Below are 24,205 nucleotides of genomic sequence, written 5' to 3'. Positions count from 1 at the left end.
ATCCCTCTCATGAGAAGAGAAAGCAGGAATCAAACATCTGTGGTACAATGAACAAAATCAAACTGCACACTTGTTTCTGATACAGGAAACACTGCAGAAATCCTAGTGTACTTTTCTACTTTGTAAGCATTGTCTTTCATAGTTTAAAAAAAATGAATTATTTCTTGTAGCATCTTTTAGGTATACTGGAGACAGCCTGGCCTGCAATTACTGAATAGTTTATGTTTCTTGAGCCCCAACTGTCTTCAAGAGATTTTAATCATTTGTTGAGAGTTTTATCAAATGGACTTCTTCTGTAAAAAGGTGTTAAAGTGTGATCAGTTGCCTCAATTAATACATTTCCATATATTCAACTCAGTTTATTTCCCAACAATGATGCTTAGGGTCATTGATCTTGTGGAGAATCAAACTAGGTGAATGGTGTCATCTACCACGAATGAAGAGACTAGCAGTCTTCAAAATGGTCTGCATTATTTTGTGTTTGAAGGTCATATATCTTCAAGGATGGAATTTTCAAAAGCTTCAATCATCGGCTTCCAATCAGGTCAATGATAAAGCTTCCAGTGGATTTAATGGGAGCAAAGAAGGTCAATGTTGAGCACTTTTGAGACACCCCTCCTAAACCATTATAGAGATGCTCCAGCAAAGTAAGTGGCAAAAACAGGAGGCTGAAAAAAATAATACTCACGCCCAAATTTCTTTGGACGGTGCTTTCACCTTCCTATCTAATATAGTGCTTAAGTAAGAAGTCTTCCTTAATGAAAAAGATTGTTTCCTACATCATGCCTTGAGCAATATGGGTATTCCTTTCTTTGCAGCTTATTTAAAAGTTATTGATCTCCAGTTTCGGCAATAGCTTTGTCATGTTTGCTTCCATTCTGAGTAAACTGTTCCTCAATCAATCATTTCTAAGGAAAGTCCATGTACTAACAGGAAAATGTATGACCACCTCGGCTTTAACTGATTCTTTTTTGCCTTTTGCTGAGGACTCCAGAGTCAAAATAATCATGGTGCTAAAGTATTCCATGAGGTTAAAAGTCTTTCTTGAGTGGCAAGTTAAGATTTTAAAGAATAAACTGTTGTTCTTTGTGGAAAGATTGATAGGAAGTGTTTGAGTTGGAGGAAGAAGCAAGTAGCATTTCCAAAACTCTTCAATTTTTCTTGTATTTCTTTAATTGTGGCTCTTATGTCCATGAAAGAAATTGTCTAAGGATTCGGGGAGGGGGGGAGAAGGGTAAGATAAATAACCTATTTTAGTGCTCATTGCATTTAAAATCCCACTACTTTCCATGAACTAATTTACTGAAAGAGACTTTTGGGAAGACCCTTATGAAATTCTGGCTATTTTCTAAGTGAGGTGAACCTTGAGCAACAGAGCAAAGTCAGCCAGCCAGCTATCTTAGCATTTTTTTTCTGTTTTCTATTTATACAGCACTAGTACAAGAGACCCCCCAAACCTTTTTAATACAAATATTAATTAATAAGCCCCCTACATATTATGGGAGGGAACCTCATGGAATGAGAGACGCATGAGGAGCTGAGAATAGTATGCGAAAAGAAGATTACCGCTCTTTTTTCTACCTTAAAGACGCAAGGAGGCTTTCATGACACATGACTTTTTGTGCTTTGTAACAGGGGTATAAGTCTGGTTTGTACTACTTTTTGGTGTTCATCTACTTTCCTGGTGCTGTTACTAACACTACTAAGACCTGCCTCCCTCGCTGAATTTTTTGTGCTCTGTACAGATGCTTCTGTTTTGAGCTACTACTGTTTGCTGAGCCACTTCAGCAGGAATTGGGAAGTAGCCTATCCATCACATCCCTCTCTATCCAGCAGAGATCTATCAACAAAAAAGGCAGTAATGAAGAGAAGCAAAGAAGAATAGAGAACTTTGTTTCTGGAACACCATTGTTCACCTTTGTAAGCCACTAGCCTATATGCTGGTCTGACAGAGGGGCAATTTGCATTGTGGAGAGGCAGCAGAGAAAAGACATTCTGAAAGCAAAAAGCTGAAAAGAAAAATCTGGGTTTCCAGCTGGAAAATAAAGGGTTTTTAGAAAAGCATGAGGGAGCTCCATAGTCACTTACTTATCTCATAAGAAATTTCTAGCAAGAACTTGGAGTAGTCCTTATGATCCTGTGCCGATTATGACTGAGGCTATGTCTACATTGTTTATAAAGGAAAAAAAACACCCTGATTTTTAACTTAAGTTAGCAGATTGAGTTCAAGCTTATAAGGAAGCCTGGGAATGAATATGGATTGCTATGCTGGGTTTCCCAGTCTTCACAACCAGAGTTAGCTAATGCAGAAGTTGATCCAATAGACGATAGGAATGACAAGAAGGGTGATATGCTATCTATTTTTTTTTCAGTATAGCCATACCATGAGAGCTCCAGCTACTTCTAATCAATGACTAAGAGGGCATTTGACCAAGATTTCGATGATCAGCTGATGTGTCTCTTCAAAGAAAAACTTATTTGCTTTATAAGTTTCAATTCAAATAATTTTTCATTCTTAGTCTAAAAACATGCAAGATCAGTGATGGGCAACAAAGAATAGTGGATGGGCCATATGAACCACTGTCCTTTATCTCAGTGGGCCGCAGCAGCCTGCGGCCCACTGGGATTCCACCTATGACCCATGAACCCCCTGTCTGTCCCCCTCCCACACATGCATCTCAATCATTTGGGCACTGGAGCCCTGTACTTCCTACTCCTCCCCATCCCTTTCAGAACTTGCAGAGTGCCACGAAACCATGGATTCTCGTTTCATCCCCTGTTCCTTCCCCATCTTCCCAGAGTTTGAATTGCTACAGAGGAGGAGGAGCGGGGACAGAGCATGAAAATCAGCCATTCAGTGCTCCAATGTGTGACAGGTGTGTGGGAGAGGGGGGCAGATGGGATTCACGGGCTGTAGGTGGAACCCCAGTGAGCCGCATGCAGCCCACAGGCTGCAGATTGTTCATCACTGTGCTAGATCGTTTTCACATAAAGAAAGATAATACACTATACAATAAATCCTGATTTTTCACTATTGTAAATGTGTGCTAATGCTGGTTATAATTACCCTTTCCACTCTTGTAACAGACCATTAATTATTCCTTTTAGGACACACTTCTGAATATCTTGAGGCTAGGAAGAATGGAAAGAAAAAGACAAACAGCATTTGGTTAAAGAATATACTGGTGCTGCTTCTTCTTTTTTTTTTAAAACAGTTCATACAATACAATTGTTGACGCATGACTGTAGGATAACCTTTTTATTTAAAAGATCATGAATCATGTTTTTATTCTGCAGTAAAACTCAACTATTTTGCCTACTCCACAACACCTCTCCTCTGCATAAAGCTGAACAAAGGAATCAAGAGAAAATGTTAACTTACTTTTGGTACATCTAAGAACTTGACTTTACCACATTACATCTATATTTAAAATGGGGAGTCCTGCACATACAAACCTATACTGAACAATACTAAGCAGCAGCGTTCCCTTTAAGCTGCAGGGCAGCACATAATCATAGGTGATTAATCAGCCTGGCCCAGTCAGAGGCTCAAGGCTCCTGCATGGAGCTGACTAACTGGGCGGGGTTGATTAATCACTGGTGAAGCTGTGCTGCTGCCGAGCTTAGAGGGAACACTGCTAAGCAGTTCACTTTAAGTCCACTCACTTTATGGGAGAAACTGATTTTAAGTAGTCTATGAGAAATCTTCAACAGAAATTGCATATAAAAGATTATTTTACTTTCAACTCTCAGATGAATATTGAATTTTGAAAACCAGGTCTACACGTAAGTTATATTTGGCAAGGCTTAATTTGTTATTAAAATTCATTTTAGGACATGACAACTAAATAAGTATCAGATTTAATGCTAAACTAATAATATTCAATTTCTTAATGAGTTACTGAATAAGTAATAAATGCTACCTTCACACACCCGTTTTCAATATTCAAAATTCCATGTTACTAGCTTACAAATATAATACTAATATTCTTATAATGGTAACAGAAAGGATGACCTTATTACTGGATTAATATAAGACATATATTGTATATAGAATCATATATATATAGTAGCTCAATGCCTGTGACTCTATAATGCTGAAACGCTGCTGTTCCCCTTTGGGCGGCACTGTTGCCTCCCGCCGTGGCACTCAGCTGACTTCTGCGCCGCTCAGCTGGGCCGCCGTGCGGGAGCAAGCAGCACAAGCGGCCGTTTGGGGTCCGCACTCCCCATGCAGCTCGGACTCCCCCCTCCTCTCCCGTGGACAGAAGCTGTTGCGAGACCAGCCTCTGCCCACGAGTAGCCCAGGCCACTGCAGACAGAGGCTGCTTTGCAGCAGCCTTGCCCCCTGCCACAGCAGCCTCTGGCTGCAGGGAGCTCGGACCCCCACGGACAGGGGCTGCTGCCACACCACACTGCTGCCTCTGTTTCAGCGGGGTGGCAGGCAACCGGTCTGCATGGGACCTGGTTTTATACTGGCTCCCCTCATGGACAGGTTCTGCCACAGAGACAGCAGTGCAGAGTGTCAGGGGGCTCCCCTGGAGCGGGCCCAGAACACTGGCTGCCAGTCCTACCCCCAGGGACTATAGAATAGTTGATTAACTGGTAAAAATTCATGTGGTTATTCGACTATTCTATTACCTACTGTATAACATCCCTAATAAGAAAGCTGAACTAATATTTTGCCTTCATGAAAATAACTTTCTCTACAAAAGTTAACTGCCCAAGGACTACTGAATATTTCTTGATTGTTTTAGGACTAGTCAACAGAAGCATTTGTTAAATAGCCTGATTATATCTGTAAAAGTAAGGGCAAATTCCATCATTCTTTTAAAATAAATAAATAAATAAAAAATTCAGTAGTTTTTCTTTTACATGTATAAACTTAAACTTTCTAGTCTGCAGACCTGTCTACAAACAGAAGTTCAAATAGAAAATCAAATCAGAGAGCAAACCTTACTTTCACCACAGCTACTCTCCAAATCAAAATGTTATCAGTTTATAACATTTTCCCCAAATCTTTAGATGTGACACCATTAGAGGATTATTACTGTAATACAAATTATCAAGGCTGAATGTGTAGAAAAGATACAAAAACAGAGATCACCCTAGACAAATCATGGCTAAGTTCTAAGTTTGGTTACATAAAACACTGTTTCAGTTACCAGAAGACCTTATTTTATATTAATCCTTATTAAATAGGCTCAAAACATTCCAACTGGAAGCAAGCATCTGAAAAATTATGTTAAAAAGCTACATCATCTAAAAAGCATACCACCCACATTTACAGTTTAAGAGTGAGATTCCAGTGAAAGTAATGAGATAAAGATTGCACCATTGTTTTGAATCAATATGGGAAACAATGTGTTTCTGTTGCAAAACTAAGTTCAAAATTTGATATCACTAGTATTTCTTACATATTGTATATTACCTTGTAATTTCTTTTACTATTCCCTTGTTTTCATGGGTACTTGTTAGTACTGGTTGAACCTCTCTAGTCCAGTACTCTCTGATCCAGCAACCACCATGGTACAGCATGATTTTAGTTAGCTGGGTATACACTTATCATTGGTGTGGCCAAGTTTCTCAAGGTCCCATAAAGTTTGTTTACAGCCACCAGTCCTGGCTCTCGGTACTCTGTGCTGTTATTTAGCTCTAATTTACCCCTAGATGTCTTCTAAGAGCCCAATAAGCAGTGGAAGTGTTGGTAATACTGCTAGACAATATTGACCTCCCATGATTTCACAAATTCTCTCATTTGGCACTGGTCAGGTCCTAAGGGTGCAGAACTAGAGAGATTCAAGCTGTATGCAAGAAAAGGCTCTTTCTTTCTACTAAGTCCCCAACCTGCGATCAGATCATGAGGTCAGATCCATATGCTGTGCAGGGCCCCTTCTAACTTCGCTAGAAACCTGCACAGGTGGACTCTAATACAGAATGTAGAACCTGTTTGAAATCAGTCGTGACTTGCACACTCACAGGAATTCACCTGCAAAAGCCAAATTCAGAATCTGTGACCAAGTATGAATCTCAGACATTATGAGAAAAAAAATGTGATTACTACATTTTCTCTCATATCTCCATGGTTTAGTACAATGCAAGCAGATAGCCTAGATGCAAACTAATGGTTACACAATAGCCTTTACTGAACAATATATGAAGTTCACTATAGCAGATACAAATATTTTTGTCCACCAAAACACCAATGGTCACAGAATACTGCAATGCTAGATAACCATAAAAATAATTTTAAAATGGCTAAATTAAGAAGTGGTCAAGAATAGCCTATATTATGCACTTTATTAAAGAAAAAAACCTTTCAAATTATTTGGAACTATAATTTGCACATTTAACTTGCTTTGTATGACTTCACCCTTATTTCATCTTCCCCATTGCTTCCTACACTTACTTTTATATAATTTTTCAATTCAGACTGTAAGCTGAAGGGGCCAGGAACCATGGTTTGCTAAGTTTGTGCACCATATAGCATAGTGGGATCTTAGTCCTGGGTGAGGTCTCTAGACTCTACCAAAATATAATTAACTCAAAGTTGTTTTACCTATAGAGTGCCGTTTTCAGGATTTTACGGCTATTTCATGTAAGTTTGCACAGTTTATGCAATTTCAGCAGATTCCTCAGCTTATAACTGTTCATCTTTCAAAACATTTTAAAAGACATTTTCTTTTTTTACTTACAGTGTTTAATAAGGCATCATAGACAGTATTCACAAATTTAGCATTGATTCCAGAGTCTTCAATGGTATTGAATGGGAGACTGACATCTTTCTGCAAATTCAAATCATTAGCATTTTTTACTCAAGTTATTATACGTTTTATTTTTAAATTCCCTTAAAATAAAAGTTTTGGTGTGCTAACATTTGTAACAAGTTTAGAAAAAAAAATACATACGGAAAAAAATAAATTGATAATTTTTTTTTAACAACAACAAAGAGTAAACCAGGTCTGATACAATATTTTAGCTTTTTAATTTCTAATCCAAGAATACATATCTATTAGCAAGAACAGCAAAATTACTACCATGCAATACCTGATCGCCTCAACTCAGATCCTACTGTCCACATCAGATAGTATAATTACATTTTGCACCATCACAAGCAGATTCTGAATAAATATCACAAATTTTTAACAAAATAAGACACATATTTCATTTACTATAATGCAAAGTTAATCTTTCAAAACTTATTGTAGAGACAGCTTTTATAATGAATTTGTATTTTCTTTAATTCTCAGGACCCCAATTTCTGTGTTTATTTTAAATCCTACAAATTTACTTAAAATGTTGATTTACTAATATATGAATAATGAACAAATGGTTTACTAAAAAGAAATAATAAATGGAACTAGTAAATGAAGCAACAAAATATTGTAACTACAAAGTGTATGGGTAAGGTAAACAAGATAATACAGTGAGTCTTGTCCTCTTGAGTAAACAAACAAACAAACTTTATGTGATGGAGATACAATATCTTGGTCATATAAAATCTATAAGAGCTAAGCAGCATTCTTAACTGGTTTGTACCTTAAATGCAGCATTTAGCTCCAAGAAAGAATCAAATGTTGTTAAATAAAAACCATGTACAGTTTTCCAATCTCCTGATGATTTAGCTTTTTCCATATCCTCCCTAAAAAGAAAATCCACAAATAATATATTATTATACACACACACTTATGTATAGACATCAAGAACTTTATTAAATAAACTTTGTACTTCATACTTCGCTATTACCTTAGTATCTTTCATCTCTAGAAAGATTTATATGAATTTGAATTGATGTGTGTAAGTGAACTTCTTCTCTAATATTTTACTTAGGACTCTAGAAACACTGACACTCCAAAAAAAAACTGAGGTATTTGAAATTGCTTGTGAAACTATATTTCAACACTACCTGATAATTATTTCAGTGGATTATGGTTTTAGTATTTTAAACCAAATTAAGAAAAAGTGAAGTTACTTATCTTGTTCAGTAACAACAGTTCTTTGAGATGTATCCCCCCCATGGGTGCTCCACTGTTAGTGACTGCTTGTCCAGGAGCTGCAGATCAAAGCTTTTCAAGCAGCGGTTAGTTGGGCTGCGAAAAGGCACTCTGTGCCATTCAAGCTTTGGTGCCTCGCACACATGGACCCATGCCAGGACTCCAAATAGAAGGGAGGAAGGGAAGGTTGTGGAGCACCCATGGGGACACATATCTTGAAGAACAGTCATTACTGCATGTCATGGGGAGGACAAAGCCCACCATCCCCACCGGAGGCCTTTCAGCACCCTGGCCAGCAGCAGGACCAGTAGAGAAGTCCTCTGAGCAGAACAGAGTGGCAGCCCTGCTGCAACCAATCAGACCGCAGCAGGCTGATATAAAAGAAGCTGCTAGGCCAGGGCCTGTCAATTCCTTCCTGGAGCTCAACCCAGCAGACCTTAGGGCTGACTGGGGAACACCAGCACTCTGGACAGCTCCAAGTGGGAGCCAGGGCATCATACCTGGTCAGAGCCAGGTCCTGTGGCTGAAGGCAACCCAAGAAGCCAAAGGCAACCCTGCAGAACCCTGGACCAGGGGAACTCAACCACAAGGCCGTAGAGAAAGGGCTGGATGGGACAGCATCCCAGGGAAGTGGGCCGCAACTAAGTACTTTGAAATTTAGCAGGTAATTGCTACTTATAGGGTCCCTGGGCTGGAACCCGGAGGAGTGGGCAGGCCTGGGTCCCCCCGACCCAGCTGAAAACTGCACCTGGGGGGAGGGAGGGATAAAGAAAAGGCCTGATCTCTGGCCACTTGCTGGATGCTGCCTCACAGATGGGTGTAAGACTCCCCATAGCCACCAATGGTGGTACCCTTTAAACTGCACAAAGTGAGTAACTTTCTTTTTATTTTTCCAAGTGATGTCCCCATGGGTGCTCCACTATTGGTGAGTACAAAGCAGTGTTCAATGTGGATGGTGGGATTCGGAGTCACCACTTGGCAGTCAAGGATAGGACCGCTGAAGCCACCATTGTGGCCAATGCTAGTTGAGGCACGATGGCATAGCACCTGGCAAAGGCGTGGTCAAATGACCAAGTGGCTACTCAGTAAACTTCCCTGAGAGCAACACTGTTCAGGAAAGCTGTGGAAGTTGCAGTAGCACAGATGGAATGTGCTCTTGGTGGAACAGTCATCTATTTATTGTGGATAGAACAACATTGAAAAGTGCAGGATGATATTCATTTAGAGATGCTTTGGGCTGAAATAGGTGTACCCTTGGAATGCTCTGCAATGGACACAAAGAGGCGTGGTGACCTACAGCAGATTTGTGTCCTGTCAATTTCAAAAGACAGCACACCTCGGATGACCAAAGTACGGATAATGGCATTTCAAGAGGGGGCATGAGGCCTTGGAAAGTAGGTAGGTAGCACGATAGGCTCGATGATGTGGAACAAAGTGTATACTTTTGGGAAAAAAGTAGCATGTGGTCACGAAGTGACCTTGTCTTTTGTAAATATGGTATAAGGTGGGTCAACCATCAGAGCCCCAATCTCACTGATCCTCTTGACGGACATGATCGCAAACAGAAACAATACCTTCATTAGAAGGAAGGGAAGAGGGCAAGCTGCCATGGATCTGAAAGGAGGTCTCAGTCTAAAACGAGACTCAAGTCGAGGGCGCCAGGGCTCTGTGAGGAAGTAAGAGGTTCAGGAGACCTTTAAGGAACCTCTTCATAATGGGGTGTGTGAAAACAGACAACCCATTGATCTTGTCATGGAATGCCATTTTCGCAGCAAGGCAGACCTTAACATAGGAGAAGAATAAACCTCTGCTTTTCTGCTGCAGAATGTAGTCAAGGATTCTATGGAGTGGAGAAGTACAGAGGTCAATATGAGCCTGCTCACACCAGGAAGAAAAGCATTTCCATTACTGCAGTTAAGTGGTTCTCATAGATAGCCTCCTACTGTGAAAAAGAACAGTCCTCCCTTGCTCAGAACAATGGGTTTCAGTCCCGGGGAACCAAACAGGAGCTGCACATGAAGGTGAAGAGTGCATGGTTGGGTGTGCAGTAGTATTCCTGGCTCTGAGAGAGGAGGTCATGATGACATGGAAGAGGCTGTGGAAGATGCCATTGAGTCTCGATGGACATGTGTTGAAGATATGGGAACAAAGTCTATCTGGACCACGAGGGAGCTATCAAGATGACTCAAGCAGGGTCAGAGCAGATCTTCTGAAGAACCCTCAGGATAAGAGGGATTGGTGGAAGGCATAAAGTGGGATGGTCTAACGTCTGAGGAAAGCATCGGTCAATGAACCCTATCCCAGGCCCACACGGGAGCACAAACAAGGACATTTGGCATTGAGGTGGGATACAAAGGGGTCTACTGACGGGTACCCCCATCGATGGAAAATTGAGGTAAGAACCATAGGAGGAAGCTCCCACTTGCGGTTGATGGAAAAAATTATGACTCAAAGCATCCACTGTGACATTGTTCACATTAGGTAAGTATAATGCCCTCAAAGTGACTTTGTGCTGAATGCAACAGCTCCAAAGGCGAATCACCTCTGCACAGAGATCAGGAGTGGACACACCCTTGTCTGTTAATATAAAACATTGTCATCATGTTGTCTGAGTATGCCACCATACTTGGAGTGAAGTACATGCACACATTCCTTATGGCTCTGAGTTGAAGGAGGTTGATGTGTAGTGTGGTTTTGTGTGGCACCCGCCTGCCTTGAGCAATATAATGCTGCAGATGTGTACCCCAACCCAGTAGGGAGGCATCTATTACGTTTTACCAATAGCTTGGGTTGGTGAAAGGGATCCCCTGTGAGAAGGTTGGTAGGGGATGTTCTCCACTGAACAGAAGCAAGAATGTTTGTGGACCAGGTGGTGGGCTGAAGTGTAAACTGATGCCAGCCAATTCTGTAAAGCACAGAAACGAAGATGTGCATGCTGAACAATGTAAGTGGTTGCAGCCATATGGCCCATCAACTGGAGACAGGTAAGTACTGAGGTGGAACAGCTCGTGGACAGTCTGGCTACTAAGTCCTGCATTGCAACAAAGCAATGGTGGGGCAGAAAAGCTTGAGATGACAGTGAATCAAGGTGGGCCCCAATGAACTCTACGTCCTGAATGGGATGTAGAGTTGACTTCTGCTCATTTTTAAAGAGGTCCAGATGATCTCCCCTTTATGAGGCAATCATAAATCGTCCAAGTATGGCAATTCACAATCCCCTGATGTCGAAGGTAGGTTGTAACTACTGCTAGGATGTTTAAGAGGATCCTGGCGGCAGAGGATACACCCAAGAGGAAGACCCTGTACTGGAAGTGGTCCTCGCCTATGGTGAAACGAAGGTAGCGCCTGTGGAACGATGCATCACAACATGAAAGTATGCAACCTGCAGGTTAAGGGCTGTGAACCAGTCTGCTTCATCCAGTGCCAGGATGATTGTTGCTAGTGAAACCATCTTGAATTGCTGTTTGCATAGAAATTTGTTCAGTTTGTGGAGATCTAGGATTGGTCTCCAGCCCCCTGTGCATTTCGGGGTAAGAAAGTACTTGGAATAAAACCTCCCTCCCCAGTAAAGATGGGGAACCCACTCTATCCTCCCAAATGCAGGAGTCAATCTATTTCCTGCCTTAAAAGGTTTTTGTGGGAGAGGTCCCTGAAGAGGGATGGGGTAAGAGGAAGGACAGGGGGAAGGGAGGTCAGGGGGGTAGCATATCCTGTACAGATAATTTCCAGCACCTACCGAGCTGATGTTATAGAGTCCCAATGGTAGAAAAAGGGACATAATCAGTGGGCAAAAAGATGGTATCAATCCACTGGCACTGGATTTATGGGGAGGTCGGGCAGACCCTCAACTAAAGTCTGAAATGTGTTGTGTTGTGGTCTTAGAATCAGAAGAACATGACTGAGCAGGGTGCTTCCTCTGGGTTCATTGCTCGGTCAGTTGTAATCGTATGACCTCTGTTGTGGGCAGTTGTAATGGTTGTCTCTGTTCCTACTGTAGGGGGTATAGCATTTTTGTTGACAAGGAGCATACATGCTGAGTGTACAGAATGTAGTACTGGAGTCCTTGCTGCTATGCAGGACCTCATCAATTTTAGCTGCAAATAACTTTTTGTTATTGAAGGGGAGATCCTTTACCTTAGACTGCAGCTCCTTGAGTACCCCTGATGCCTGGAGCCATGAAGCCCTACGCATCACAACTGCTGTTGCTATTAGTCTGGCAATGGTATCGGCCACATCAAGTGATGACTGTAAAGTTGTGTGGGCAATAGTATGCCTTTCATGGATGACAGATCTCATAACAGGACAGAGCTGGAGCTGGACTACAGAGAAGGAATAAGGGCGGAGCAGGGTTGGAGGCAGAAATGGTCTGGGGGAGAGCTGGTCTGGGTGAAACTGGGGCTTGAAATGTGGCACTTCCCCCCTTCTCCCACGGGGGACATGCCAACATTTTGAGAACCATTGCTTTACAGTACTAAAATGATGGCCACTGACAGCTAAAGCTGGAGGACAGAAGTTGGGGCTAGAGCCAGGCAAGCTATCTGCTGGATGGCAGGGGAAAGAGCCAGCTGTGTGCAGAGGAGATAAGTAGTGGACAGGTGCTGTGGACATGACCCTGCATGGCCTGTTAACCCTCTGAATGGCAATTCTGAAAATTAAAGTCAATTTTGGAAATGAAGAATCATTTTTTAAAAATAAAAAAGCAGTAACAGTGACAATTTCCAGAAAACAGTGGCCATCACAAATCACAATTTAATTTTTCCTCTATAATATTGTTTCTCAGAGTGGTCTGCAGATCAACTCTGAAAAAGCTGCTACCAGGCCGCCCATGTTTGTTTACTTATTGGCTTTGCAGTAACTCCCATTGGCTGCGGTTCACCATTTTTAGCCAAGGGGAGCTGTGGGAAGCTGCTTGCAGCCAATAGGAGCCATGAGGCTCTGAGTTATGGAGCCGGTAACTAAATAAACCGGAGTGGCCCGGCAGCAGTTAACACTGCTCTACAACATAAAACATTTTTATATATTCACTCATTTGATAAACTTGCTTATGTCAATAAAACACTGTAAATTTGAAAATAGACATAATATTTTCAAAATGCTTAGAGATTCAGGAACATAAGTCTTGGTGAAAGCGAGGCTTAAGTTCCTAACACAAAATTCTGAAAATTGTAGTTGAAATGAATAAAATGCATGGTAAATAGGTGTCTCACATGTTTTAGTTTTTTGGCAACTTGAGTTCTGGCCAAATACTTTCTTTTACCAAATCCTTTGTGGTACCTGATTCATTCTGCACCAAGAAAAGAAAAACCTAACAAATCAAAAGCTCTGTTACTTTCCTACTGAATGTGAGAAATCTCAAAACACACGTCACTTAGAGCAATTGTAAACTTTTCCTTTATAACTAAGATCAGTCAGAATTGTGCTCTTAGAGGGAAAAACATGGAAGTGGAACAAAACCAAATTAATTTGATAGTGATTTTATTGTCATTTTATTAGAGGATAGCAGTGCACTATAAAGCTCACCTATATGGACTATGATCTCAGTCCACAGAAATAAAAGGCTGTTAAAAGTGTAGGGCATCTCACACAAGGAAACTAAAACTAGAATGATTTCCCCTACATGTTCAAGCTTAATTACACTATTTAAAATAGCACTGACATCAAGAGAAAGGAGGCTGAAAAAGAAATAGAAAGGAACTACAAAAAGTGAACTGTAGACACCAGTTTCTTTTGACATAATACATTAAATGTTAAAAAAAATTCTGCATTTTAATTGAAAGGCGACTCAGCTCATTATTATCTATTGTTCCAAGTCCAAAAATATAGGAAGCTACAAGTTAAAGGCATGGTATGCAATGTCTTCAGTTAGAGTTGAGGATGACCAGCACCTGATTGGACCTCAATGGAGTAAATAATAAAAAGCAAAGCTTCAGAGACATGCTGAAATATCTAGAGAGTTTTAATATCCTGAGAATACTCCAGTTTTCTTTTCTTTGATTGAAAATACATATCCACTAAATATCAGCAGTACTCCCCTTTCCTCCCCAAATACAGCAGTGATAGACAAAAACATGTGGCACTGAGCTGCTGCTGCTGCTATCTTTTAGATGACTCATAAGCCAAGCTTACCAAAGTATCATGGTAATTTCCATAGTCATGGAACTATTAATGCCAACATCCTAGCTAAACTAATTTACAAAATTACATTCTATCTAAATATTTTGTTATTGTGCACTGATCCCATCAGTAGAGGTCAGCCACAAAATAAACTGATCATATACATACATACATAAAATTGAAAGTCAGTCAATAAAAAACAAAACAGTTAAAAACAACACAACTTACTGGAAGTCTTTCAGAGTTTTGTTTCGGATGGGAAGAGAAGGTTCTGGAGGGACTGGAGCTTTCAGTTCTGGTGGGACTGTATCTATAGAGATGCGATGCTTTTGCCTAACATCAAGGCAAAGTGGTGGTAGATCTCTCACTTAGTGAAAATGTTTTAAAAAAGTGTTAAATGTATTGTAATCATGTACATAAATTACAAATATTTGTTTATTTAGCTTGCAAAAGAGAAATGTATATAAATCAGGGGCGGGCAGGATCCAGCCCGCCAAGCCTTTTAATCTTACCTGCAGCCTACCCTTCCAAGACCCTCAGGCACAGAGTAGCTCCACATTGTTCAAGGAGGCTGGCTGTTTCAGATGGCTCTCTATGCCATGCAAGGGGAGGAGGAGAGGAAGTAACAGGCTTCATGCACTCTCCAGAAACCAGTCAATGGAAGCTGAGTGACTGTGGTGGGGGAAGGGACAGCATGTGAAGTCTCCTACTATGTGGCTTCTCCCACACCTGGCACAGAGAGCCATGTGAAACAGCCAGCCACTTTGAGCATCTGGGGTGGCTAGCATGCAGAAAGCCTACCTGAGGGTCCTGCTGGGCTGCTGGCCAGTACTCAACTAGATAAGGGCCTCCCGGCCACAGCCTGCCTCTGGCATCCCAGTCCTTCCCCCCCCCAATTCCCTGACTCAGGTCACCACCTCCTTTTGCTCCAGGTAACTACCCAAACCCTCTGCACCCCCTTTACCCAGCCCTAGGTCAGAATTCCCGCTCAGACTGTGCACCGCCCTCCCCTAGGCAAGTCTTCTCCTATATTCCTGTTCTCTGCATCCCAATCCTCTGCACCATATCACAATCCACTCCTTCATCCAAACTCACTCTCAGACCCCACAACCTTCTTCTGAATCTCAGGCTATGTCTACACTGCAAATTTTTGTGGCAGAAAATATGCTAATGAGCATAGCATGAGTCACAATGCCATTAGCATATTTCCTGCCGATTCTTTTTGCGCAAGGGGCTTTTGTGCAAAAAGAAGCAGTGTATTCGCTTTGTTTTGAGCACAAAAACCCTTTTGTGCAAGATCCTTATGCCTCTCCTAGGGGGGTTTTTGCGCAAAATAGAAGTGGGTACACTGCTTCTGCTGCAAAGAGTTGCAGTGTAGACAAAGCCTCAGTTCCCCGGCCCTAAACTCCTTCTGCACCCAATTTCCATCCCAGATCTCACACCCCTCCACACAAAAGTGTGGCTCTTGACCACTTACCAAAATCTTGGAGTGGCTCAAAATAAAAAAAATTATTGCCCACCCCCAATACAAATTATACAGAAGAATTAACATTTATGTTGTAATCTCTAAAGTAATCCTAGAAATTGTTCTTGTAAACATATATAAACACACAACATACCAAGCAACATTTTCCCTATGACAGGCAGAAAATGCCTTTTCACCAATATAAAAATTTGCTTAAAAATTTACCATATTGCTCAAAACTTCATTTTTGACAAATATTAAAATTTAAGTTTTTGAAGCTGTTTGAGCGTGAAGAACATATTCTCACTATTTTACTTTCCTCCTCCTCCTTTTTGCAGTGAAATGAATGTTTGAATGTTTTAGTGAAGCCTGCTTACTGGCTGACCAGTGGTAATATTTACTTACATTATATGAAGACTCTCAAGTGGTTAAAAATTAATAACAATTAATCAGGCACTCCATCCCCGTGACCGGGACGTAATATTTCTTATCGGCCTTTTTATTCGTTGGTGGGGCCGTGGCAGGCGTCTGCCAGATGGCGTTGGCAATCTCGAATATAGCCTCATCCAGAGGCAATGCGACTTTGGATGCATGGGAAGAAGGATGTAGACTGCACAACAGATGGTCTTGTTTCGGCTGGACTTCCGTGAGCTCCATGTTCTGTGTGTCTACTACCCAGCAAAAAAGGTCTTGGGACTCCTTAAGGTCATCGGAGGGTGATGTATCTCCAGTGAGGATGGCATCGTCCGTAGAAGAGGGAGAGGATTGCTGTGGTGCCTCTACCTCCAAGACCTGTGGTAGTTCAGCGATGGGCTGTTCCTCAGAAGGTAAGTCACTGGATGGAGTCGGTGGCCTGGCTGCTGCCTGAGTAGAGGATCTACTCCTGCCGTGAGTGCGCCGTGATGGAGCTGGTGATGGTGAAGAACGGATCAATCAGGAATAACGGTCTCGATGATCATGATGTGTGTGCCAGTGGTCATCATACCGAGAGTGGTATGAGTCCCTGTAGTTGTCGCTGTGTCTGGAACCTCGAGAATAGGAGGGGGATCTTAGTGACCTGGATCTGCGGTGAGAGCAGCAGGGAGATGGCGATCAATAATATCTGTGGTAACAGTGTCTTGATGGGGGGGGGGGGGAACACTGTGTCTTGGTCGCCGGTGATGTCTAGGTGGAGACAGCGGCTCTGGGGAGAACGCCGTCGGTCCTGGGCTTAGTGGCGGCCGCTTGCTCGTGGAGGAGGGGGACGCCTATATCGGGGTGTGGGTGGGGTTTCACTTGGTGTGGAGATCCTCTGGGAATATGATGGAGTTGGAGAGCGTCTCAGCGGTGCTGGGGGTACGATGCCACGTGGACATGTGGTTGGGGTGTTGGTGCCGACGGCGTCGTTTGTGCTGCTGTCAGTGCACGTTCTGGCAGCGGGGCCGTCGGGGCCGTCGGTGCTGTGCCGTTGACTCCCCCGGTGCTGAGGAGCTGGGCACCACGTGTGCTGTTATGTTCAGTGCCAAAGATTGTGCCAGGAGGTCACGTGCCAGAGGTGCCATGATTGGCTACACCAGCATCAGTGCCGGGGTCGGCTTCGGTCCCAGCGCCATGTGCACCGTTGAGCTCACAGCTGATATACTTCACACCAGCTTCTCTTTGTGCTGCTTTCAAGCAGCTGCTTTGTGAGACGTGACCGGCTTGTCCTCGGAGCTCACCCTCATCGCTGGCAAGGAGCGAGATGGGGAGCTACTTCTTCAGGAGCTCATCGCCACGGGGGAGGGCTGATGAGACGTGGCTGGCGGGGATGATGATTGTTCTTCGGCTCCTATCTGCGATCAGAGCGCCTTCTCAAATAGGAGCATTTTGAGGCGCATTTCGCAGTCGTGCCGCGCTCTTGCTGTCAGCCTTGAACAGTGCTGACATTTTTGGGGAATATGGCCTTCCCCAAGACACTTTATGCAGGAAGAGTGCCAGTCTCACGCGGGCATAGAATCCCGGTATGTCAGACACTTTTGGCAGCCCGGTGACTCAGGCATGGTTGAAGAACAAGAAATAATATTTTTTTTTAAAACTAACTAACAACTAGAGAACTATAAAGAACTAATTAACTAATGAACCGTCTAACTATATACAAAACTCTCCTCTCTCTGTCCTGACAGGATGGTTGCGAGAGGGAGCTATCTCTCCGTCTGCGCCCGAAGACGGTCAGAAGGAACTGGCGAGGCTGGACCACGTGACCAGAAACGGCATGAAAAGCCGCAAGACGGCTACCGCGCATGCCGCAAGATGGCCACCGGAGAACAACAGCTAAAACATCTCTGAACTACGGCGCTGGGATGAGCCCGACACCCACAGTGGAGCATCCACGGGGACACTACCCGAAGAAGAATTTAAGTTACTTTCACCCCTGGTTCAGTCACAGATTTGATTAATGCATTTTTTTAATAAGTGTCATCAGCATGAAAGCACATGCTCTGGAATGGTGGCTGTAGCATAAAGCATATCTGGTACATAAATACCTTGCAATGCCAGCTACAAAAATGCCATGCTAACATTTGTGCTCACTTAAATATGAGATTGTAAATAAGAAACAGGCAGCATTAGCTCCAGTAAATATGAACAAGTTTGTTTGAGCAACTGGCTGACCAAGAAGTAGGAATGAGTGGATTTTTTACTCTAAAATTTTACATGGTTTTGTTTTCGAGCACAGTTATATAACAAAATTCTACATTTGCAAGTTGCACTTCCATGAAAGAGACTGCACTACAATTCTTGCATTAGGTGACTTGAAAAATGCTTTTTATCATTTTTACAGTGCAAATATTTGTAATAAAAACAATAAGGTGAACACTGTACACTTTATATTCTGTGTTGCAATTGAAATTAATATATTTGAAAATGTAGAATGCATCCAAAATATTTATAATACATTTCAATTGGTATTCTATGAAGAACAATGTAATTAAAACCACAAATAATCACAATATATTTAATTGTAATTACATTTTTAAGTTAACTGCAATTAATCAACAGCCCTATAAGTATATTTTTTACAAACCAGACTTACAATAAATAGAAGTTAATTTAATTGGAGAGTATCTATTAACATAGCAATATAATTTAGGGTAGGAAACATGCTAAAGAATGGCTATATTCATTTAACCTTATCTCTATCCGTAATGATTACAGACAACAGCCATATCATTCTGACTGATGCGTATTAGTATTTTCAGTCTTGGATTAGTTCTAAGAAATTTAGTGAGCATATTTTAGATTTTCTTCTGTGCCCTCCACACCATAGTTTCTTTACTTTATATATTTTTGGACAACAACAACATCATTGTAATGATTTTTTAAGCATAAGTTACTGGTATGTGCTACCACTATTAACTCAATTGTAACAGTTTGCTCCTGAGAATTTCCTTGTTTAGAAAATTAAAAGCCCAACACCAAGGGCAACCCTACGTGGATTGTGATTATGTAAGAGGGAGGTTTAATAGTCAAGGTAGAGCAGGTCAGGGAAGGCTTAATTTACAAAATAATCCAGGTATCTTCTGAACATTTTCTGATAACACAGGTTCTTTTCAGGATTCTGGGCAAAGGTAGGTAGGATCAGCAGCAGGAATTTGAAGATCCAGAACTGCAGCCAGAGGTCAGAGCCAGTATCAGAATCAAGATACAAGCTGAGAGTGAAATTGGAATAAGGAAAGGGTCACAGACAGTGAGGAATCAGGCTGAAGGTGAATGCCAGATACTAAGTTCTGTGCTGAAGTTCTAGGATGGGAGTCAGAATCCAACTCAGAGCTCAGGTAAATACTGAGAGTTAACAAACAAAGTAGGGTGGTCATGGCAGCTAGTCAGGGAATCATGCTGAATATCTGTGGATTAAGGGTCACAGAGAGTGGACAGGCAACAGCTGCTGCTGGGTGGCACTGTGTGGATGGTGTGGTCTAAAATTATTATCCACATTACCTTCTTTTCTGTTGTAACATGCCACCAGGTCTGTCAGAAATGGCAAAAGGCAGTCTCCGAAAGTGGGCCAAGGGTTACAGCTTACTAACTCTAGGTGAGGGAGGAAACCCTTGACAAAACACATGAAAATTACTGTTTCAATGATGACTAGGTATTTGATAGAAGGAAGTGAGATGCTCTCCTCCTCTGGAACCTTTGTCTTTTTTCCCCCCTAACAGGCTTGGTGGCTCAGTGAAAACTAGAGAACTAAGATGGGAGCAGTTAGTCAAGACCTGATATATCTTTACTTATCTGTGTGTGGGTGTGTGTGCGTGTGTATATCCAGAGACCTCAGTGTGGCCCCAGCACATGCAGGGACTCTTCAATAGTTCCCAAGAAGAGCTGTTGGCCACAAAATAGGACATTTTCACCAATATTCTGAATGACTCTTAGAAATCCTGATGACTGGAGCCCCCAATGTTTGGGGAGGGAGTGGTTATCTGGGTTCAGCGTAAAGGAGTTCATAAACTAGAAAATAAAAAAATCAACCTGATCATATCTAACTAAACATTCACTGTTTACTTACATAGCAATTGTTCTGTGGCTCAGTCTTTTATAAACATGGGGATATTGCTAAAAATTCCTTGCTTGATTGCTAAAAAAATGCTTTATTACTGGATCAGTTCATTTTTCCCTCAGCTCTTGCTCTGAACACACACACACACACACACACAGGACCGAAGCAGGCAGAACCTATTTCAATTCAAATCTCTCACTCTCTTCCCATTGGTTCTTCTGGCTCCCTACCAACACTTCCTGGATACTCACTATCTCCAGGGTTAACTCTTTACAACCAATTTAATTAACTGAATGGCTGGGATATCTAGAAACGGGTAGCACCCTTCCCATCCATCACAGAAGCAATCTGGAGACGATAGTCTCAGCACTAAGAGTTGTTTGGTCATCTTAAGCAAGGGGGGGTTCCTGCTTGTCTAATACTAACAAGTTCCTAGAGTAGCACCTAGGGTAGTAAAGGCACTGGTGCTGAAGGTTTCAATTTCATTGATACTGAACTACTGTTGGTAAGTCTGATGTAGACAGTGCCATTCTGGAGGAATATGTGTCCTGTACCTCCCTGATTCAGCCTTGTTTCTATTAAGTGATCTCATTTCCTAGGAGAGACCTTAGCTGAAGATGAAGGGGCACTGGATCTTTCCAGAGACATGTTTGGGGGCAGACTTGACTTGCATGCAATCAACAGCAGCTTATTTTGCTCTTTTGATTCTCCCATGTTCTAGATTTGAGAACCAGGCAAAAAATTACATCCCATGCAATTAGGGATGTAAGAGTTTAATCGTTTAACTGATAAGCATGAGCTTATCAGTTTCCATTGCAGTTAAACTCTTCTGCCCTGCAGGCACACACCGCTCCTGAGGAGACGGCTGCCACCCGGCACTGTGGGTTCTGCAGTAGAAGCTCCATTTTAGCCCAAAGTGGTAGAGAAGAAACTGAGAGTGGTTCTCCCATTCAGTCCTATATGCCCTCAGAGCGTTCCACAAGCTTGTACAGGTTTCATGAGCAGTTTGGACGGACCTTGCTAATGGAAAATCTCTCATCAAGGGTTCAAGAGGCACATGTGCACCTGAAGCAGAGTACCCATAGAGACAATACTTGAAGAAGAATTTTAGAATGACCACATGTAATCAAAACTTTAATTTTTGTTCTCTCTAATAAGATGGCATCTTTACAGCTCAGTGACCTGGTAATCAATCACTGGTTTATTATTGACTCGGAGGGAAGAATGTCACTTATTGAAACTTCAACATTGCAGAAACAAGGTTCCATTAGCCTAAAATACTCAATGAAATAAAGGCACAGAACAAAGGAAGGGTCACCTTAAGAATCCCTCTACTGAATTCAATAGGATGCAGAGGTCCTGCAAAATTTACCAGTTCAAGTCTAACGTCTTTGCAGATAGTTTTTACTGTTTCTACTCTACCTTCCAACTTTTCATCACTATGACATTTGAATTTCTTCTTCAAGTAAAAAAAAGGGGGGGGGGGTTTCATCAAGGTCTTTTCATCTAATTCCATACTTTGATTTTTCAATCTGTCCTGCCTTTGTTAAGCTTAATGAGATCATACAAATTTTAACACAGAATACTTCATATTTCATTGGCACTTTTTTTAAATATCTTGTTTCTCCCTTATTTAGAGTACATTTTTATCTCTTTTTATTTTTAATTACATGCATGAAATTTTTGAGGTATTGTTTGGATGATGCTATAAAAATAAATGTGTCATATACAATAAATGCATATTAACTTAAGGTCATCTAAAACTTTTATCTGTGATGCAATAGGTTTCCATTTTCACTAAAACTTGCCTGTTAGTTTACATCTTTTCTAATTAACCAAACACCAAAGCATTATTGCTAATCTGCAGCTAATTCTACTAATCCCAGCAGGAAACAGTAGCTGAAGAACGAATGTTCGTTCTTTTCACTTCCTTTAATTACAGAGCCAAACTACTGATGTGACTAATTCAGCTACCACTCATGAAGTGAGTGCTGCAGCTAATTCTACTAATCCCAGCAGGAAACAGTAGCTGAAGAACGAATGTTCGTTCTTTTCACTTCCTTTAATTACAGAGCCAAACTACTGATGTGACTAATTCAGCTACCACTCATGAAGTGATAATAGATGAGACCTGTCCTCAGAACCGTGAGTATCAGTAGCACTGATTTTAGAGAGCGTTTCTTGCTTGTTCTCACAGCTAGACTTTTAAACAATTTAAAGGCAAAGTAGTAATCAGTAACAAAGAGCACAAGAGATCTTAAATGAGTCTTAACAGTACCACATGCATACAAATGCACAGTTGCTCCATGATACACCATATCATAATGCTCTGAAGAGGTACAAAAATATTCATAATTAAAAACCTGGTATTTGAGTTCCATTCAGCTAATACTTAGAACTTTATGTGATGAATTGATAAACAGCAATAGTGTTTTCTTTTTTTTGTAATATTGTGTTACCATTTTTAGCTGGTTGCTTAGTTACATTACTAAAAGCTTAACCAATATGTAACAAGAAATGTGAAAGATTTGAGGAACAAACCTTACTGGCATGGCGGGGGAGGGTGGGATGGGGTGGGGGGGGAAGAGGAGGGAGAAAGGAGTGATTCTTACAAAAGACATTAAAAAATGAATGAGTTTAGAATAGTGGCATTTTTTAAATGACTTGACAATCATTGAGCAATCAGACTTTCCAATCAAAGTGAAAAAAAACCCTATATATATTTTAACTGTACAGCAAAACTAGAAAATCCAACCTCATTAAAATCCAACCTCATTTCGTTATAGATATTTACTGCATCATATTGTTATGCCAGTTCGATGTTAGCAGCTCTTATAACAACTATACTTAAACATAATTTGATATTAACAATCTTTCCCTATCTTTTTCATGGCAAATACCAAATTTCACTAGCTTTAACATTTCAAGGCATTTTAATGTATTCATTCACTTCTGTGGATTTTTTAAACAAATGCTGTAATTCTCATTGGAATAAAGGAATACCAAGGAAAAGCTTTTTTGTTGTTGTTATTTCAACAAGCAATTTCACAAAGCAGAAATTTATATATCAAATACAATCTAAGAAAGACACAATCACACAAATTTTGAAAAAAATTCCACCCCTTATCATAACAGAATGTTATGAAATTAGGTCCTGATTCAGCAAAAATGTGAGTTCTTCTAGCAAATTCTGTGAGACTACTCAAATGTTTGAAGCACTGTTTGCATAAGAAGAAAATATTGTCACAGCCAAAAGTAGTGTTTTTTCTGAATGAATACACCAAGTTAAAAAAAATTCCTATTGTAGGCATAACATAAACCACACCTTCATGTTCCTTTCAGAAAGTTTCTAGCACTCAATGAAGTACAAGATATACTCTGGCAACTACAGATAAACTGAAAAATTGACATTTTAAAAAATTTAAATATAGGCATGAATTCACAAAAGGTACTATGTTCTTTATCAGGGGTGGCCAAAATGGGCTCCGCGGGCCGGATCCAGCCCGTGGAGGTCCTGCTGCTCACCCACCTCCAGGCCAATTACAGCCCGTGGGCGGGGGAGCTGCATGAAGCTTCCTTCACCGGCCCTGCGAGCAGTCCATGGCACTTCAAAGTGCTTCCCGCACTCCCCCGCCTCTTCCAGGTCATGAGTGCCTAGTGGGAAAGGGGGGAAAAAGGGCTCTCCTACCCCCAGATCAATCATGGCCTGTTGGTGGGGTAGCCCTGCCTAGTCACATTTGGGCTCCACTCCTTCTGGAGCGGCCTTGAGCTACTTCAAATTTTTTTGAAGTGGCCCCTGGGCAAAAATTATTGCTCACCCGTTAGAGCTTGCCAAGCGGCAGCAAGCCCCGCTCGCCAGCTGCACGGTTTCGTGCGGTTCTGCCCTCTGCGCATGCACAGATCACTCCGCGCCGGCTCTTCCGGGTTGTAATCTATTCGCCATGGGCAAGTAGATTACATTATTTGTCGAGCCCTGACCCCTGTACTATATCCAATGGGTTAATTATTTTGATAGTAAATTTTACTTTCCACATACACATCCACCGTGAATAGAGAAATTTGCGAACGCTAGGAGCTGCAGCTCCCAGCCCCCCACAGGGAACTCACCACAATGAGCCACAG

General features: G+C 41.6%; 1 protein-coding gene across 6 annotated transcripts in view; it reads right to left on the bottom strand.

The window, feature by feature from the left end:
* Positions 1–24,205, bottom strand: part of HECTD2 (HECT domain E3 ubiquitin protein ligase 2) — an 80,920-nt gene that overhangs the window by 42,492 nt on the left and 14,223 nt on the right. For all 6 annotated transcript variants that reach the window (XR_001367843.3, XM_075935126.1, XM_006117449.4 and 3 more), the window contains 4 exons: positions 14,337–14,475; positions 7,540–7,642; positions 6,696–6,785; positions 3,068–3,132 (listed from right to left, as the gene is read on the bottom strand). Coding sequence is in view for 5 of the 6 variants with exons in the window: in XM_075935126.1 (XP_075791241.1) it covers positions 3,068–3,132; positions 6,696–6,785; positions 7,540–7,642; positions 14,337–14,475 (397 nt within the window). In the remaining variant the exon portion in view is untranslated. The remainder of the gene's footprint in view (positions 1–3,067; positions 3,133–6,695; positions 6,786–7,539; positions 7,643–14,336; positions 14,476–24,205) is intronic.

This window comes from Pelodiscus sinensis, chromosome 8 (assembly GCF_049634645.1).
Source record: "Pelodiscus sinensis isolate JC-2024 chromosome 8, ASM4963464v1, whole genome shotgun sequence".
In the NCBI taxonomy this organism is placed as follows: Eukaryota; Metazoa; Chordata; order Testudines; family Trionychidae; genus Pelodiscus; species Pelodiscus sinensis.
Note: the sequence above shows the minus strand (reverse complement) of the source record. Positions and strands in the feature narration are given on the sequence as shown.